The following is a 19001-nucleotide window of genomic DNA, read 5'->3' as shown; positions in this document are numbered from 1 at the left end:
TCTCTTCATGATGTAATTAATACACAAGGTATATGTGTCTTGTGAGATAGCAGATTCTTGCTAGTGCTGATTTATGTTTAGCAGCAGACACAAGGGCAGATATTGTATTGGATGGGAATCACAGGAGTAACATTATGCTTTCCTGGCCAGTATTTTATCTAGATTAAGGAAAATAAAGACAGCAGAACTAATAGGGGCAACCTCTCTATTAACCTCTTCATTCCTGCACGTACATGCTTCTGTGCAAGCAGCAAAATAGCAGGTGCACATTTGCCAGACGGGCACATTTCGCAGCAGCAAAGTGATTTTGGAAAAAGTCTGAAGGACATGGCTACAAGAGTGTTTACCACAGTTACCGAACTCTTTTTCTAAACACAGAATACAAGAGAGTTTCAAAATTCCAATCTTGCTTGCCTTGTCATGTAGGTAGGCCCATTGAAGTCGAGACAAGTACGATTTGGCTCATGGCCGCTGGGTGTGGTGTTTGAAGGCAAACCACATTTTCCTGATTAGAATGGAATGTGGAAGGGTGATCTGCCTCAGCATTTATAGGGTCAAGGTATTTATTGCTTATTTGTGAACTTGAACTTAGCTTGACCTGCTTCCGCAATAATCATCTGAAACATCTTCTGTTGGGAGCCAAGGGAGCTCACTGGATGAGGGCTCTGAAATAGGCTGTTTAACGTTGGCTCTGAGCAGGTCATAGTGCTTTAAGACCTTCAGCTATTTAAAAAATAAACTAATTCTTGTTTTCAATGAGTTTGGAGCTTTTTGACAACACTGTTAAGGGTAATCAGCACAAACAACCCAGTTAAGGACATGCACTGAATTTGGTTGTTCAGTATATCTGTATTACTTTGGCCAGTTTTTGACATCTGCAAAGATGGGGGCACACTACAGTGGGAATGTACCCATTGCTTTATGAACATGATCCTCTTTAAAATAAAATATAAATATCAATATATAAGAAGTGGTACATGAAATAATAGTACAGAGATGGTGTATTGGAACTCCTGCTTACTCTTCTTGCCACTAGAGATCAAAACCTTAGCAGTGTTCAAAAAAGATGTGGAAATTTGTGTGTGTAAAGAGGACATCTGAAGTTACATTAGATAGGGGTGTAAAGGCTGATCCTTAGCCCACTGAAGTCACTGAGAAGACTGCCTTTGGCTTCAGTGGGCTTTTGATCAGTTTTGGAAATTCTCATTCTTCAGGACATAAGCCAGCAACTAAGGGCCATATTTACAAAAGAAATTAGGTGCCTAAAGATTCTAATAAGGACCTATTGGTTTTTACAAAAGTGTACAAGTGAATTTGACACCTAACCCCCATTGACTTTCAATGTGAATTAGGTGCCTAATCTACCCAACTAGGTTCCAGTCTGTATTCTTAGGTGCCTAAATCCTTTTGTAAATCTGGCCCAAACTGATTAGGGTTAGGAAAAAAAAATCCCTTTTGGGCAGGCTATTACATAATGGTCACATTTTGGGATTCTCACATCTTCCTGTGAAGCATCTGCTACTGGCCACCATTGCAGACTGAATGCCAGCCTCAGTGTTACCACTGGTCTGATCTGGGATGGCAATTGTTAAGTTAAATTTACAAAATTATTGTAAGATTCCTGTATCGGCAGGAGTTTGAGTTATTCAAGGGAGTAGTGTATTACTCCAATCCAATGCCAAGCATAACCACAAATACCCATTCTACCTTTCCTAAGTTGGCATTTTTATTATATGACATTTTCATACAAGCAGTGACTGTTTAACCAGATGCTAGCAAATTGTAGCTGAGAAGAGTAGATAGAGAAAGGCAAAAGCACTCTATAGTTTGTAGCTTTTTAATCATATTCCTGTATTCAGTAAAAGTAATGAGATTTCTTGTTTATATTTGTAATCAGCAGAGACGACTGACTGCGATGAGAAACTGGACATTTCTCTACTGCAGACAGGTAAAATGCATTAAGTTTTTTTTATCAGGTTCCAATTCTTTCTTTATTTTTGCATAAAGCAGATTTCAATATTCTAGATATGTCATATATCAGGGATCGGCAACCTTTGGCACTTGTCCCGCCAGGGAGAGCCTATGGTGGGCCAGGCCGGTTTGTTTACCTGCCACGTCCTCAGGTTCAGCTGATAGCAGCTCCCACTGGCTGTGGTTCGCTGTTCTAGACCAATGGCGGGTGCGGTAAGCAGCAGCCAGCACATCCCTCGGCCTGTGTCACTTCCCACAGCCCCTATTGGCTTGGAATGGCGAACCGCGGCCAGTGGGAGCTGCAATTGGCTAAGTCTGTGGACACTGCAGGTAAACAAACCAGCCCGGCCTACCAGGGTCTTTCCCTGGCAGGCCGCAGGCCACAGGTTGCCAATCCCTGGCATATACAGTCTGGGTAATCTGCACACAAGGCCCAGATGTCTAAGTTTTGAATGCCTTGTGTTTAAAAAAAAGAGACAGAGAGAACATGCACGAGAATTTCACTATTTTTCCCTTGATTTCCTATTCATAAAACCTCCAGTTTGACAGTAACAGCTAAGTGACACAAACAAGTGAGTGATCTTCATGACTCCAGATGGCAACTTGTGCTCATTCATGATATTTCTGGGTACTTTCAAAATTCTTGACACAACATTTACTTCCAAGGACTGGCACAGTAATTTGTATCCATAGTGTGTTTCAGTTCTGCATTGGTGTACCACTGGCAATAATATCTTGGGTTTACAAAAGGATTGCAGAGCTCTTTATCTGATATGGAAGATCACTTTTAACCCCTCCCCTCCCCCCATTCCCTCAAAATGCACCCACCCTCAAGTCAAACATGGCAGTTGTTTAACAGAAAACTGCAGTACTATGCAACAGTCTAGGGCAGGAACTGATGAAGATTTCCATGTGCAATTGAAATGTCTAGTTGGAATTTAAGTAAGTAGGCCAAGATTTTTTTAGTGATTTTGAGTGCTGAACTTGAGATACCCTACCAGGACCTGATTGTTAGAAAGTGCTGAGCACATATCCTCTGAAAATCATGTGTTCCAAGCTGGGAATGAAGAATAACTAATCACTTTTGAAAATCTTGACCATATAGATAGTAATTACCTGCGTTTAAAATTTCACCAAGTTGCAGTTTTAGATCTCTAGACCCAAGAAAAATGTGATTAAAAATCTTGAATGATCAGGACCTTGGGTTTACAGTTTCTCTCTCAGTTCAGTACAATACAATGAATACTAATGAAAAATATTCCTTGGAAATTAGTCACGCAACATCTGTAAAAAGTGTAGGCTGTTTACTGCTAGCATATTGCTATATCCAGGGTAGTACTTTGACAGCAGCTCCCCACAATACCCTACAAATGCTCTGGTGATCCTGAGAGCAGTATTGCAACATTTATCCCAGCAGACTATCTTCCCAATTACTCTTACATAAGGCTTGTGATGGGTCTTCAGACATCCTTATTGTGAAGTGCTATGGGTTGGAGCATGAGCAACTAGCAGGGAGGCACTGGTGGTTGAAATCCTATTGTCAGACTATGTGGAGTTACTCAAGAGTAGGACCAATGAAGCAGCTATAATCTTGTTCGTGGGGGGCTGGGAGAACATGCTAACTGATAGGAGCTGTAGTGCTGCTTTCTTGGCTACCCATTGAGCATTTCATGGTGCTATTTTGATAACAGATGCAGGCAGCTCTGGTTTTAAAGGTCTCTTTCAAGTGACATCCTGTTTGTTTCTGTTATCAGGGATGGAAGCAATTCTAGTAAAGGAGAACCCTAATAAATGTTATGTTATTATGCAGTGTTATCTTTTCATTGCTCCAGTAATTGTATTCAGTACCAGAATTATTTTATTGGAGCCTAATGTAGTTTCTTTAGTATTTCACATCTGACATTATTGGGGAAAATGAATGTGATGCATTGAAACAGCCACATTAGTGAAGAGACAAGCTTTCCATCCTGGGAATCCTATTCTCTTTTCTGCAAGATTGCCAGTGTGTGTTTTTGAATGTGTGCAAACTGCATGCCCATATATCCTTAAATATGCATGTGTGCACAATTCTAAGGCTTAATATTTGTCTTGCAGTAAATATATATCCCTGGGATCTGTGGGAGGATGCCTAAATTGACAGTGCAATAGTCATTTTCTTTTCAGATTGTGTGTGTGGGAAAAAAGGTGAACTCCAAAGGCTTTCAGCCAAGCATTTGAATTACACACATTCTTATATATGTCCAAGTGACTCTTTATAGAATGTATCAATAGTTAAAATTATACCATCCGAGGGATTAAATCATTTTAAGTGATATACAGACAATATAATTATGGTAATTATAATAAAGGTTACTGACATAGGGAGCCAAAATAGACGCCTTCCATCAAGGAGGCTGGTAAAGGAGGCAGATATAATCTTTATAGCGATCCTCACCTGTTGATTAGATTCCCTTGTTCAATAGCTGTTTTTTGCAGGGATGTCACTGGTGGATCATTTAAAGAAAGTCTCAGATGTGATCAGTTCAGCTGGCTTGTGTGTTTAAATTGCAAGCTCTCTGGGGAAGAGATGCTCCCGTACTGTGTGTTTGTTCAGTGCTCTGCACAGTGGCGCCTTGATCTCTAGGGGTGGGGGAACCCTCACGCAGTACCATAAGTCAAATAATAAATCAACAATGGTCAAGGGCAAATGGATTATGTTAGTCCTCCGTGATGTAGAGAAAACCTTTTGACACAAAGTTTGAATGGGATTACTTGAAGGGAGTACTGCAGGAAGTGGGACTGGGAGCAGGAATGGGATGCTGAATCCATTTATGGTGTATATATTTAAAACACTTATTACCTGAGTATCCAAGAACTGGATAAAATTGGGAAGCTAGAGAGTCCAGAGCAAGTGAATTGAATAAAGTTTGAATAAACATGGAAAAATCAGATGTCTTTAAGCTGCATAGAGGGATGACTCAGAGGTGCCCATTCACCCCTTCCTTCCCTGTGGGGGGGGAGGGGGAATCTGAACATGGGGGATACAGGCTGAGGAATCCCAGTATACAAAGGGGTTTAGATCCCTCAGCCTTTGTGTTTACAGTTAAGGAAATCCTGGACTTCTGATTTCCTGTGTTAAGATAATATGACATCCAAAGGTTTCATTATTTTTAAATCCTAAAACCAAGGAAGGATTTTTTTGCCTAGCCATATTTCTGTGTTTAGGAGCACAAATCGTATTGTGGTTAAAAAGTATCTTTGATACTAATTACTCCCTTCTGCTTAAAGGATTCAGTGAATTGGGAGACCTTTAAAGTGAACTGGAAGAATTATGGCTGTTAAATTTTAACTTATCAAGAACTTGGGTTTTGTTTCAAACTTTGTGATTTAGGGTCCCCTAGAAAGTATTGGTAGAGTTACGGTCCCATATTCACTTCAGTGTTGGCAAAAGACTGCCTAGGACCTGCCAAAATCCAGACTGTAGGGTCCTGTATTGAGGGAGACCAGGCAGCCAGTTACCCTGATTGGTGGTGTGGAGACCATGACAGATGTTGGATAAACATTTAGCAGAATGAATATATGGCACCCCATTAGGATCTTTAATTTTCCTACTTAAGGAATCGTGGCTATGACAAAAGAGTTCGGATCCTGGCATATGATTTGCACTGCGTATTTGGAATTACTGAAGATTAACGCAGTCTGACTCACTTTCCTAAAATATGAAATGGGAACAAATCTAATCCAACCTCAGCACTGGTGGTTATATATCTTTAGCCAAAACATTAAACACTAAGGATGTGTATGTCCTGGGATGCTACAAGGTCCTCTTTAAGCCCCGAGTGAGAGGTTTAAGCAGTGCTGATGGGTTTGCGTGGTCCCTCTGCATTGGAGTGAATTTCAAGCTGTGAAAGAATTTGAGACCACTAATAGGAGCAAATGCCAGTCTTTGGGTCCCAGAGAGATGCAGCTTTTTGAAAAGATGGGAACAATCTCTTGCTAAAGAAACAGATAAGGAAATAACTATGAGCCAATCCTGTATGGTCTGCCTCCTTTTCTCCTGGAATACAATGTGAAGAAAATGATACCTTAGAAACCTCTTCAAAACCTTAAATATAAACCCTTTATTGTAATATAAATCTTTATCCTTTCAGTGCATGATTCTGCAAGTCCTCCCTTTTCATCTTGTTGTATGTGCCTCTTACACTGACTGATGTCTGTCTCCTATATGCTCTGTATTCTTTCTTCTATAGTTGTAATTCTTCTGCCTGTCTTCCATTGTTCTGTTTAAAAATATATTTTAAAGTGGTTTAAAAAAAGATGTGATATAATCATGCAACTTATCTCTGGTTTTTATTCTGCCATATGCATTTACAGTGTCATGATTTTTCAAGTTTTCCAAAGAATAACCCAAAGTATATACTGTAGGCTTAAAATTCATGCGTTGCTTTGTTCACCTCTTTAGAGCCATATAACTTCAAAGATATAAGCACTGTAGTGCAGTTTGTACGATGTTCTAACGCTTTATGCCTCACTTCATGTGTTCTGCATTTTGCTATCAAAACCTCTATTCACAAATTCAATATATAATGGGATCTTTTTTAGACAATTAAACTGATACTCAGCAATGACATCTAAACACACAGATAATTCAGCAAACTCACAAGTACTACATTTGAGTCTCTAAATATTTAACTCATGTAGGTTAATTTGGAACACAATTTTAGGAAATGACTAAACTGGTATAATTTATTTTTTCTAATTTATTAAAATCCTCTCTTTCTTCAGGTAGCATTCTTGAGATCTCAACAGATAAGCTGGTCGACTCAAAACCAGATTTTTCTGCTTAAATTTACTTTCCACGTCAGTGTTTCATTAGCAGATATAAACATCCTTCAGTTTGAATGACATTCCTGCAAGATCTGTGTAAGCATTTCAGCATACTTCAAGGTGGGGGATGTTCCGTGCAGTTTTCCCTTCAAGTTTGAGTTGTTTCACCTATTTTTAATGAAACATGGGATAATAAAGCCACCAAATTTTCAAGATTTTCCATCATAATTAGAGATGAATTTTTTTTTCAATATCCAGTACATTGTCTAATTATTGTGGTATCCATTGCAACTGAATAAATTCCCTTGCCTTTGTTTTTCTTCCTGATTGTATTTTCCCACATGACTGTATGCATGCTTACTCTAGTTCATCTTCAAGTACACAGAAGTAAAAGAAACAGCTCAGGGAGAGGTGGTGGACTATCTCCCTTTCATGGGCCCAGGAAGCTAAGAAGAATGTTTGGTTAGGGGGATTGGTTAGTCCTCTTTTGTTCGGAAGACTCACTTTTCCTTTTTGCTCACCATTTGACTATGTTTGAAGAGAGATGGTACAAACAGCCTGTCCTACACTGTCTAAATAATAAGGCACACACTGTATTTGGCCATAGAGCAGGGTACATGCTGATAATGTCTGTTTTTCCAGTGGATGGCATACAGAATGTATTTGTGAAATGAGTTGGCGTTCCCAGCCAGTTTCTGGTGCAGTGGTTCTCCAGCATTTTCACTTCATAAAATCATCCTGCCCCACCTCCTCTCCAGCCTCTCAGAATCCCCCACTGCCTGGTTCTCAAAACATTTTATTTTGTAGACCATCAGGGAGAGAGTTCATGGATTTTTGCTGATCCACACACTACGGTTTGAAAACCACTGCCGTTGCGGACTTATATGGATCTATGGACATAGGTCCACCTATACAAACCACTGTCATTACTGACATTCTATTGACAGTCTCAGCAGTTAGGATGAGTGAATTGACCAAGAGATTGAACTACCCTCTCACCCTATAAGTGGTCCCTTCAGATCAGGACTGAGGCTCACTGATGTGACAGGGTGGGAAAAGTTGCACTGCTGCTTCTTATGCAACATCTCCTGCTGCCCTCTGCACCTTTAACTCTGCACCTTCACCAGCACTAAATTCACTTTAAAAAAAAAAATAGAGAGAAAAAATATAGAAAGTATCTTATCCCACAGAGATATATTGATCACCAGCCAGTTAACTAATAGTGTGTGTTTCCTGGAACGCCATAGCGTGCAGTAGCCTTTGCCATCGTGTTTCGTTTTCCTTTGTGTATTTTCAGCCAATCACGATGCTTTCTCCTTGAAACTATTTGGTCTTTTTTATTGAGTGTTTTAACAAAAGTGCTATTACAGAGAGTGGGCCTGTTTTCAAAATATTTGAAGTTTTTTGCTGCTTTTCACAAATATTTGTCATGATCATTAACTAGCATAAAGACCAGCAACCTGATTGTCACAACTGCTGAATGCCTGCAAATAACACTGAAGCCAACAGGAGCTCCTGATTCTCAGCACCATTGAAAATCAGGCTTTTGATCTTTCCCCCCCTGTTTTTAAAAAAAAAAATGTACTATTAAAGGTGATGATGTTGTCTTTAAAATTGTGGACTATATCGAATGTGCACTGCAGACCTTAAAGAGCATTTCCTTAAAGGCTGATGTGACTGCTTCCCCCATGGTCTGGATTTCTGAGCAGGGCTGTGGCAATCTACAGCCTGTGCAGCAAATCTGCCAGGTACATCATAACCCTTAACTGATGGAATCCACATTTTGTAAATTTTAAAAAATTGCATTTTGTGTTTACTTACTGTGACTACTGTTCAGACTTTCTTCAGCAATCTTTTTATAGGGTTTATTAGAAAAATCATTCCATGTTTAGGTAAAGCATCTCAGTCTTCTGTATATATGTTTTATTAATATGTAAATATTTAGATATTTTTTAATTACTATGTTCTTAATAAAACAACAAGGAGCTAGTTGTGAAGTGGTGTATAACGTTGTGTTGTGTTACCAATCTCTGGGAAAACCCTCTTTGTCAGTTCAGAAAAGAAAAACCCACAATAAATTGCTTTAATTGAACACATGTCTTCTGTATTATGTCCCATATTTCAGAAGGGGGTACCTGGTAATTCAAAGATTTTTATTAACATTTTAACAGCCTTATATAAAAAAATGGCATTTGCAGGGAAGCTTATGAAAAAACCCATAGCAATAAGATTTTCCCAACTATCTGAATTGTGAACTATTTTCCCTGCCAGTCAGAAAAATGGCTATATGAAATCTCATAAGTGCTGATATGCTTGAAGTCTAATTTTACTTGAATTAGGTGTCTTTATAATCTTCACTTAAAAGGTTACACTCCACTTCTATGGAAACAACACAAAGAAAAGACATACCAGTATTCATAATGCAAAAGTAGCCGCTACAACATGTGTCTTCATAACTTATTACAGTAGAACACCAGAGTTATGCACTGACCGGTCATCCACACACCTCATTTGGAATTGAAAGTATGCAATCAGGCAGCAGAGCCCCCCCACGCTCTCCCCAAAAAGCAAATACTGTAGAGAACAGTACTGTGTTAAATATAAACTTATAAAAAATAAAGGGAAAGTTTTTTTTAAAAAATGTTGACAAGGAAATTTCTATCTTTTCATTTAAATTAAGATGGTTAAAAGCAGCATTTTTCTTCTGCGTAGACATTTCAAAGCGGTTTTAAGTCAATGTTCAGTAGTAAACTTTTGAAAGAACGACCACAATGTTTTGTTCAGAGTTACAAACAGTCTCCATTCCTGAGGTGTTCGTAATTCTGAGGTTCTACTGTATCACACCTCATCAAACATTGTTTAGACTTAGAAAATGTTTCCTGTGAAAACATGTTCCTTAGTAATAATCAGTCAATTACAGTGGCCTATTGAAATGAATGAGCAACCAGCCACACACCTTGTCTGTTTTATATAGTAGCACCTGTGAGAAATTGTATAGTAAAACATTATAGATCTCAGAGGTTGCACTGAGGTTCTGAAATCTTGCATACCTGTACAGAGCTTGAATCAGTTAAGTGACTTTTAAGTGTAAAATATCTTTTTAAAAATTGTTTAATTGTGTTCACTTCGGTCTTCCAAGTGATTAAATTGGTTTCCGATCCAAATGTATTTCATACCTCCTACCATTAATGCTGATCTAGCTTGATGAAACAGATCACACACACATTAGTAACTTTGCTGAACTGCCCTTTGCTTAACATTGTAGTTATGTTCCTGAAAAATGTGACTTTAAGTGAATTCAATTTCCCTGTAAGAATTAACGTAAAGGGGGGGAGAGGTTAGGTTCCAGGGACATTTTTTTCACCAGACAAAAGACAATATTATATACACACACACACACACACACTCTATCAGTTTTAAACAAACAATTTAATACTGGTACACAGTGGCGATGATTGTGAAGCTTGGTTGAGGTGGTGAAGTCAGAGGGTGGGATATTTCCCAGCAAATACCTTGCTGCTAAATTATGAACTAGCAATTGTCTGAGCCCTCAAGGGTTAACTCGTCGTTAATGTAGCCTCACACTCTACAAGGCAGCACGAAGGGAGGGAGAGGAGACAGCATGGCAGAGAGAGACAGAGACACACACCCTGTGTGTGTGTGAGAGAGAGATGAGCATTTCTCCTTTAAGTACACTGACCCCACTCTAAGTACACTGCCTCTTTAAGTAGATCAGCAAGCTGAGAGGGCAGCTGCTGCCAGGAACCTCTCTGCATGCTAAGCCCTGTCGTGTGTTCCCCCTTCTCTATGGAAGATGGGGTAAGCAGGGTGCAGGAGCAGGAGAGAGGGGGACACCCTGACATTAGCTCCCTTCTCCTCCCCACTCTCCCCTGCCCAGCAAGCAGGAGGCTCCTGGGAGCAGCTCCAAAAGGTGGCAGTGGGGGAAGGGACAGCTGAACTGCCCGCAATTGATAGCCTGCTGGGTGGCTGCCACATAGGGAACTTAAGGGGGTGGGGAGCTGATGGGGGGCTGCCAGTCCACCCTGATTCCAAGCCCCCACCACCTAGCTGCAACTGGCTGCTCTTCCTGCAAGCAGTGGACAAAGCAGGCAGCTGCCAAACAACGTTATAAAGGAGCTGTCATGGTATAATTCCCCACTCTGAACCCTAGCGTCCAAAAGATGGGGTACCAGCATGAATTCCTCTAAGCTAATTACCAGCTTAGTACTTGTAGCGCTGCCACCAACCAGGAATTCCAGTGCCTGGTACACTCTGGTCCCCCCAAAACCTTGCCTGGGGACCCCCAAGACCCAGTCCCTCTGGATCTTAACACAAGGAAAGTAAACCCTTTCCCTCACTGTTGCCTCTCCCAGGCTTCCCCTCCCTGGGTTACCCTGGAAGATCACTGTGATTCAAATTCCTTGAATCTTAAAACAGAGAGGACAATTCACCTTCCCCCCCCCTTCTCTCTCCCCCTCCCAGACTCTCCCTGACAGAGAAAGTAATCCTAACACAGAGAGAAATTAACCTTCTCTCCCCCTTCCCTCCTTTCTTCCCACCAATTCCCTGGTGAATCCAGACCCAGTCCCCTGGGGTCTCACCAGAATAAAAAAAAATCAGGTTGTTAAACAAGAAAAGCTTTTAATTAAAGAAAGAAAAAACGGTAAAAATTATCTTTGTAGATTTAAGATGGAATATGTTACAGGGTCTTTCAGCTATAGACACTGGGAATACCCTCCCAGCCTAAGTATACAAGTACAAATTAAAATCCTTTCAGCAAAATACAAATTTGAACTCCTTCCAGCCAAAGGAGGGGGAGGGATAGCTCAGGGGTTTGAGCATTGGCCTACTAAACCCAGGGTTGTGAGTTCAATCCCTGAGGGGGCCATTAAGGGAACTGGGGTAAAAATCTGGGGATTGGTCCTGCTTGGAGCAGGGGGTTGGACTAGATGACCTCCTGAGATCCCTTCCAACCCTAATAGTCTATGATTCTATGAAATACACATTTGCAAATAAAGAAAACAACCATAAGCCTAACTCGCTTTATCTACCTAGTACTCACTATTCTGAACTTATAAGAGCCTGTATCGGAGAGATTGGAGAGAAACCTGGTTGCATGTCTGGTCCCTCTGAGCCCCAAGAGAGAACAACAACCAAAAACTAACAGCACACACAAAAACTTCCCTCCCTCAAGATTTGAAAGTATCCTGTCCCCTGATTGGTCCTCTGGTCAGGTGACAGCCAGGCTCACTGATCTTGTTAACCCTTTACAGACAAAAGAGATATGAAGTACTTCTGTTCTATTAACCCCTACTATCTGTTTATGACAGGAGCATTGTGCAACTTTAAACGAGCATGTTCCTTAATTGATCAGCAATGTAAGAAGGAAACAACGTTAACCGGGATGACTTGAAGTGAAGAGTTACTGTACTACTTAGGTTGTCTCAGTGTGATTTGACTTTGTTTTGACTTTGTCATCTTTCGTTTTTACATGTCTCTAAATATGAAATGTAAACTTCTACAAATATTTGTACAAAACCTAAACTGGAGTTTAAACTACATAAGCAGTGTTGTCATTATACCATCAAAAGCAAATGCATGGTTAATCTTGCTATCGACTAAAGAAAAAATATATATCAAATGTTACTGTAGGGCTGCCATTTCACGCAGTTGAGACAGCTTTGTAAGTGCTAGCAAACAATGTAGCTAGTCACCTGTGCTTCAATTAAAGCATCAGTGACCAGTGCCTTGTTTGGCTAATACGTTCATCTAACCTATTTACAGGACACTAGAGATTATTAGGGGAAAAATCCTTGTGCAGCTTAACAGGAAAAGGATATCCTCTTTGTAACATGAAAGGAAACTGGAGCCTGAGCTTTATTAAACATGTATTAATTGCAAGACAAGAAGAAAACCATCTGAAGTGTAAGTGCCTTTGATGTGCTGTTTCAGACGAAAAGGCCATCTGAGCCTTTGGGATATTAGAAAAACTGCATGAAGCTAAACTTTCAAACTCTTGGGATCTACTCCACAGCACCTGAGACCAACTTGAGAGCTGGCTGAGGAAAACACATCAGTCGTAAATGTCATAGAATTAATTTGTGGGGGCAAGAGGCGTTCAGAAATTCCCACCAGATCTACCAAAAACTGCTGATTTCATATTGGAAAAGGAATTTATATTTAGCTGGGAAAGGGAGGTGATGAGGTCCAGTGGATAAAGCACTGCACTGGGATTCAGGAGACTTGGGTGTCACAGATTAGGTCAACTGCACCTAGGCTGACCAGATAGCAAGTGTGAAAAATCAGGACGGGGATGGGGAGATAATAGAAGCCTATATAAGAAAAAGCCCCAAATATTAGGATTGTCCCTATAAAATTGGGACATCTGGTCACCCTAACTGCTCCTGCATTTCCCCTCCATGGTCCACCAAGGGAACCCACTCCAGGCTTCAGACTCCCCAGCCATTACCTCTCTTGGGGGAGACCTGTTTCTCTCTCCCTCCTGACCCGAGTATTTTCCAGGCTGCAGTTCTCTGCCTACAGTGTGATATTCCCACCAAGTCAGACTGATAGAGAGGCCAGTGTCTGTGCTTTGCTTTCTCTCAGAAGGCTCTGAACAGTGTAATTGCCAGCAGTCACAGGCTATCGCATAGCTCTTTCTAAGCAAGCATATTTATTCTTAAGGTGAAAGCATTACAGAGAAAATATATTAAAACAAAAGAACCTATACATATGCTAACCAGATCACCCCATCTCCAACAAGGGCTCTGATAGGAGTCAGTCCTTCAAATCCCACAAAGGGGGTTTTCTGTGGTCAGTTCATGCCAGCTTTAGCTCAGAACTACCCCCATGAATAGCTCAGTTTTTACTTTGTACAGGTTGGTTCTTCTTCGAGTGCTTGCTCATATCCATTCCAGTAGGTGTGCGCGCGCCGCATGCACGTTCGTTGGAGACTTTTACCCTAGCAACACTCGGTGGGCCGGCAGGGCGCCCCCTGGAGTGGCGCCGCTATGGCGCCAGTTATATACCCCTGCCGGCCCGCCGCTCCTCAGTTCCTTCTTACCGCCCGTGTCGGACGTTGGAACTGTGGAGCGCAGCGTGCTGTTCTCCACCCCCCTAGCGATTCACTCATCTTTTCTTATTGTATATAGTTCGTTTAATTGTAGTTAGTGTATTTAGTAGTTCAGTTTGTGTAGTGTAGATAGTTTGACGGGATTGGGGGTTAGCCCCTTCCCTGACCCCGGTGCCGGGCCCATGCCCGGCTCACCGGGCTTCAAGCCGTGTGCTGTCTGTCGTGGGCCGATGCCCACTGGTGACCCGCACGAAGCCTGCCTTAAGTGCTTGGGCGAGGCCCATCTGACAGACAAGTGCCGGATTTGTAAGGCCTTTAAGCCCCGAACCAAAAAAGAGCGGGACGTTCGCCTCAGCCAGCTGCTGATGGAGGCAGCGCTGACCCCCCACTCCTCAGCACCGGCACCGGCACCGAGATCAGCCGCTTCATCGGCACCGGAGCAGACCTCAGGGAAGACTCCGAGTCACCGGCCTTCTCCGGCACAGGCTTCTACCCAGCACCGCTCGAAGTCACCTACGAGCAAGAAGCACAAGCCTCCTGCGGCGGCCATGCCTGCACCGCAGTCAGAGCGCTTAGCCAGACCGGACTGCCAGGCACTGCCATCTGCCGTGACATCAACTTCCGCCGCACCATTGACTCCGGCCCCAGACAGCCGTTGAGTCTGGTGCATACCAGCTCCCCGGCACGGGCCGCGGTTGAGCTTGTCGTGCCCTCCACTCCGGAGGCATTCTCCGCGGCACGGGACCTGATCGCACTAACGGAGCCTGAGCTGCCTCGACCCCCGGCACCGCCGGTGCGGGTCCTCCAATCCACAGGCAAGCTGACCCTTGTCAGACCTTCTTCGCCCGGTACCATGGGACTTCGTCACTCTCAGTCCCGATCCAGGTCCCGTAGACGCTCACGGTCCCGCCATCGTTCTCAATCACACGACCGCTCGCAGTCCCGGTACCGCTCCCCGTCGCAGTACCAGTCGTACTCACGGTACCGCTCGAGGTCCCGGTCGCTGTCCGGACACTACCGGCACCGTTCCAGGTCCCGTCATCACTCACGGCACCGGGCTTCTCGCAGCCGTTCTCGACACTACGGCTCCTGGCACCGGTCGACCTCCCGGCACCGAGCTGGTCGCAGGTCCCGATCACAATCTCGGCACCGTAGAGGGTCGTGGCACTGCTCCCCGACACCGTGTGGGGACGGTTCCAGCGGACGCAGGCACCATCACTTCGCGGTCTCCGCACCGCCATGGCCATCTCGTCCACCATCAGTCTCCTCTCATGCCGGATCGGCATCGTACGGGGACTCGGACAACCAGCAGGACCCTCAGCAGTGGTCCTTTTGGACTCCTTGGGCTTACCATCAGAGCCAAGGTGCCCCACATCCACCGCCGCGCTCGAGGCCCTCTGAACATAGGGCGCCAGAGGCCACGGTGAGCAGACCCCCTCCAGAGGATGCAGAACATCTCCCAGCGCTGGGCTCGGATGTGCAAGACCCACCCCAGGACGTCCCACAGGACCATGACTCGCTTCAGGACCCAGTGGTCCCTGGGGTCTCCTCCTCTTCGTCACCAGACGAGGCAGTAGCGGGGACGTCCACATCTGGACCGCCACCAATTGACCTCTGCTCGCACCAGGACCTCCTTCGCCAGGTCGCTCTTAATATAAACCTGCCCGTGGAGGAAGTTCCTGAGGTGGAAGACCCAGTGGTCACCATTCTGTCAGCGGAGGCCCCGACAAGGGTTGCCCTCCCCTTTATTCGTACCATACAGGCTCGAGCGGATACAATCTGGCAAACCCCGGCTTCCATTCCACCTACAGCCAAAGGGGTCGAGCGCAAATATATGGTCCCATCCAAGGGGTACGAGTGCCTGTACGTACACCCTCCCCCTTGTTCATTAGTGGTTGAATCTGTTAACTAGCGAGAGCGCCATAGCCAACAAGCCCCTGTGCCTAAATCGAGGGAAGCCAGGCGCATGGACTTGTTGGGAAGGAAGATCTACTCTGCGGGGGGCCTCCAGCTCAGAGTGGTGAATCAGCAAGCCCTCCTGAGCAGATACAATTATAACACATGGGAGTCAGTTGGGAAGTTTATAGAACTAGTCCCGCAGGATTCCCGCCAGGAGTTCTCGGCTATCCTGGAGGAGGGGAAAAAAGTGGCTCGAACCTCCCTCCAGGCCTCACTAGATGCCGCTGATTTGGCAGCTAGAACAGTCGCCTCAGGGATCACCATGAGGCGCATATCGTGGTTGCAGGCGTCCAGTCTACCACCAGAGCTGCAATACACTATACAGGACCTACCATTTGATGGTCAGGGCCTGTTCTCCCAAAAGACAGATCCGCGCCTCCAAAGTTTGAAGGATAACCGCGTGATCATGCGGTCCCTCGGCATGCATACGCCACAGACCCAGAGGCGACCTTTCCGCCCTCAACCTCAGCGTCACTATCCCCCGCCTCGGCCAAGACAGGACTTCTCCAGAAGGAGAGGCCGTAACTCCCGCAGACGCCAATCGGGCCCGCAAGGGGGTAACAACTCCAGACCCGCCAAACCACCAGCGGGACCAAAGCCAAACTTTTGAGGGTGCGCTCGGGAGCACTGTACCAATTACCTCCAAGGATCCTTTTCATTTCACCAACCGCCTTGCCGCATTCTTCCCTGCATGGTCCCAGATAACATCGGACCGATGGGTTCTCAGCACGGTCGAGTGTGGTTACCGCCTTCAGTTTATTTCGTCCCCTCCTTCCCACCCTCCCTCCCCGTCCCTCTTCAGGGACCCCTCTCACGAGCAACTCCTTCTGCAGGAGGTTTCGAAGCTCCTTGCGTTGGGAGCTATAGAGGAGGTTCCGGAGCACCTAAGGGGAAGAGGGTTCTATTCCAGGTACTTCCTAATTCCCAAGGCAAAAAGGGGCCTCCGGCCCATCCTGGACCTGCGAGCTCTGAACAAGTTCATCATGAAGTTCAAGTTCCACATGGTATCCCTGGGAAACATTATAGCCTCCTTGGATCCCGGAGATTGGTACGCTGCTCTCGACATGAGGGATGCATATTTTCATATTGCGATTTACCCCCCACACAGAAGGTTCCTTCGCTTCGTGATAAACCGCCACCACTACCAATTTGCGGTCCTTCCCTTTGGCCTCTCCTCGGCCCCTCGAGTATTCACAAAGTGTATGGCATTAGTCGCCGCCTACCTCCGCCGCCGTCGAGTTCACGTTTTCCCATATCTCGACGACTGGCTTATTCGAGGGACCTCCGAGGCTCAGGTTGCCGCACACGTAAGCGTCATCAAGGACCTATTTTCCCATCTAGGTCTGATCCTCACCCTAGACAAGTCCATTCTGCTTCCTACGCAGAGGATAGAATTCATCGGGGCCATGCTGGACTCGAATCTGGCAACGGCCAGTCTACCTCCACAGAGGTTCCAGGCTATCGTCTCTCTCATCCAGAGGCTACAAGCCTTCCCAAAAACCTCTGTCCGTACCACCCTCATCCTACTCGGCCACATGGCAGCGTGCACTTTGTGACAAAGCACGCAAGACTACGCATGCGCCCTCTCCAGACTTGGCTTGCCTCGGTTTATCGTCCACGCAGGGATGCCCTGGACATGGTAGTCACAGTCCCAACAAAAACCCTGGACTCCCTCAACTGGTAGCTGACACCTTCCCTGGTATGTGCCGGTCGCCCGTTCCACCCACCACAGCCTTCGGTGTCGTTAATGACGGACGCTTCATCCCTGGGCTGGGGTGCACACTTAGGGCACCTTCACACCCAAGGCCTTTGGTCCTCGCAAGAGCTGGCGCTGCATATCAATGTTCGCGAACTGAGAGTGGTCTGCTTGGCATGCCAAGCCTTCCAACACCATCTACAGGGCCGTTGTGTTGCGATTTTCATGGACAACACAACGGCCATGTATTACATAAACAAACAGGGGGGCACACGGTCTTCTCCCCTTTGCCAAGAGGCGATGCAACTGTGGGACTTCTGTATAGCCCACTCGATAGACCTCGTAGCCTCCTTCTTTCCGGGAGTCCAGAACTCTCTCGCAGATGGCCTGAGCAGATCCTTCCTGTCCCACGAATGGTCCATCTGTCTGGACATCCTTCTTTCTGTATTCTGGAAGTGGGGCTTTCCCCAGATAGACCTATTTGCCTCCAGGGAAAACAGGAAATGCCAGGTATTCTGCTCCCTTCAAGGCCGTTCCCGGGGCTCTCTCTCGAACGCGTTCCTGATCCCCTGGAAGGGACATCTTCTCTATGCCTTTCCACCCTTTCCCCTAGTGCACAGAGTCCTGCTCAAGCTCCGCAGGGACAGGGCCAGACTGATACTGATAGCCCCCACATGGCCGAGGCAACACTGGTATCCCATGTTGCTCGACCTATCCCTAACGACCCCGATACCACTGCCACTCTGCCCGGATCTTATAACGCAGGACTTCGGCAGGCTTCACCATCCAGACCTGCAGTCCCTACACCTGACGGCGTGGCTACTGTCTGGCTGAACCAATCCGAGCTCCGCTGCTCTGCCCAGGTCCAACAGGTCCTTTTGGGAAGCAGGAAACCCTCCACGAGGACGACATACCTCGCCAAGTGGAAGCGGTTTTCTCTTTGGTGTGCACAACATTCCCTAGTTCCAGAGGCCGTTTTGATCCCTCTTATCCTGGAATACTTGTGGTACCTCAAGGAACAAGGTTTGGCACTCTCGTCAATAAGGGTGCATTTAGCCGCCATCTCCACCTTCCATCAAAGGGAGGCAAACAGTTCCACCTTCTCTCACCCGATGGTTTCGAGATTCCTTAAGGGCTTGGAGCGCCTTTACCCACCGGTTAAGCCTCCTTCCCCTACCTGGGATCTCAACCTTGTTCTGGCTCGGCTCACAGCCCCACCCTTTGAGCCCTTGGCCACTTGCTCATTGCTGTACCTGTCCTGGAAGACGGCCTTCCTGGTGGCTATCACTTCGGCCAGGCATGTTTCGGAGCTCCGTGCTTTGATGGCGGACCCCCCTTATACAATCTTCCACAAAGACAAGGTGCAGCTACACCCGCATCCAGCTTTCCTCCCCAAGGTGATCTCGGCCTTCCACATTAATCAGGATATCTTCCTACTGGTCTTCTTCCCGAAGCCGCACGCATCAAGCAGGGACCAACAGCTTCACACCCTGGATG

General features: G+C 45.4%; 1 protein-coding gene across 3 annotated transcripts in view; it reads left to right on the top strand.

Annotated features, from left to right (window-relative positions):
• Nucleotides 1-8869, top strand: part of BEND7 (BEN domain containing 7) — a 52646-nt gene extending 43777 nt beyond the window's left edge. Inside the window, exons 8-9 of one of the 3 annotated variants that reach the window (XM_050936944.1) lie at nt 1901-1948; nt 6736-8869. In XM_050936944.1, coding sequence (XP_050792901.1) covers nt 1901-1948; nt 6736-6797 — 110 coding nt within the window. In that variant the 3' untranslated portion in view covers nt 6798-8869. Of the gene's footprint in view, nt 1-1897; nt 1949-6735 lie in introns of all 3 variants that reach the window. The other 2 variants (XM_050936943.1, XM_050936945.1) reach the window with 2 other exon arrangements.
• The last annotated feature ends 10132 nt before the right edge of the window (nt 8870-19001 follow it).

The sequence above is a fragment of the Gopherus flavomarginatus genome, chromosome 1, assembly GCF_025201925.1.
Source record: "Gopherus flavomarginatus isolate rGopFla2 chromosome 1, rGopFla2.mat.asm, whole genome shotgun sequence".
Taxonomy (NCBI): Eukaryota; Metazoa; Chordata; order Testudines; family Testudinidae; genus Gopherus; species Gopherus flavomarginatus.
Note: the sequence above shows the minus strand (reverse complement) of the source record. Positions and strands in the feature narration are given on the sequence as shown.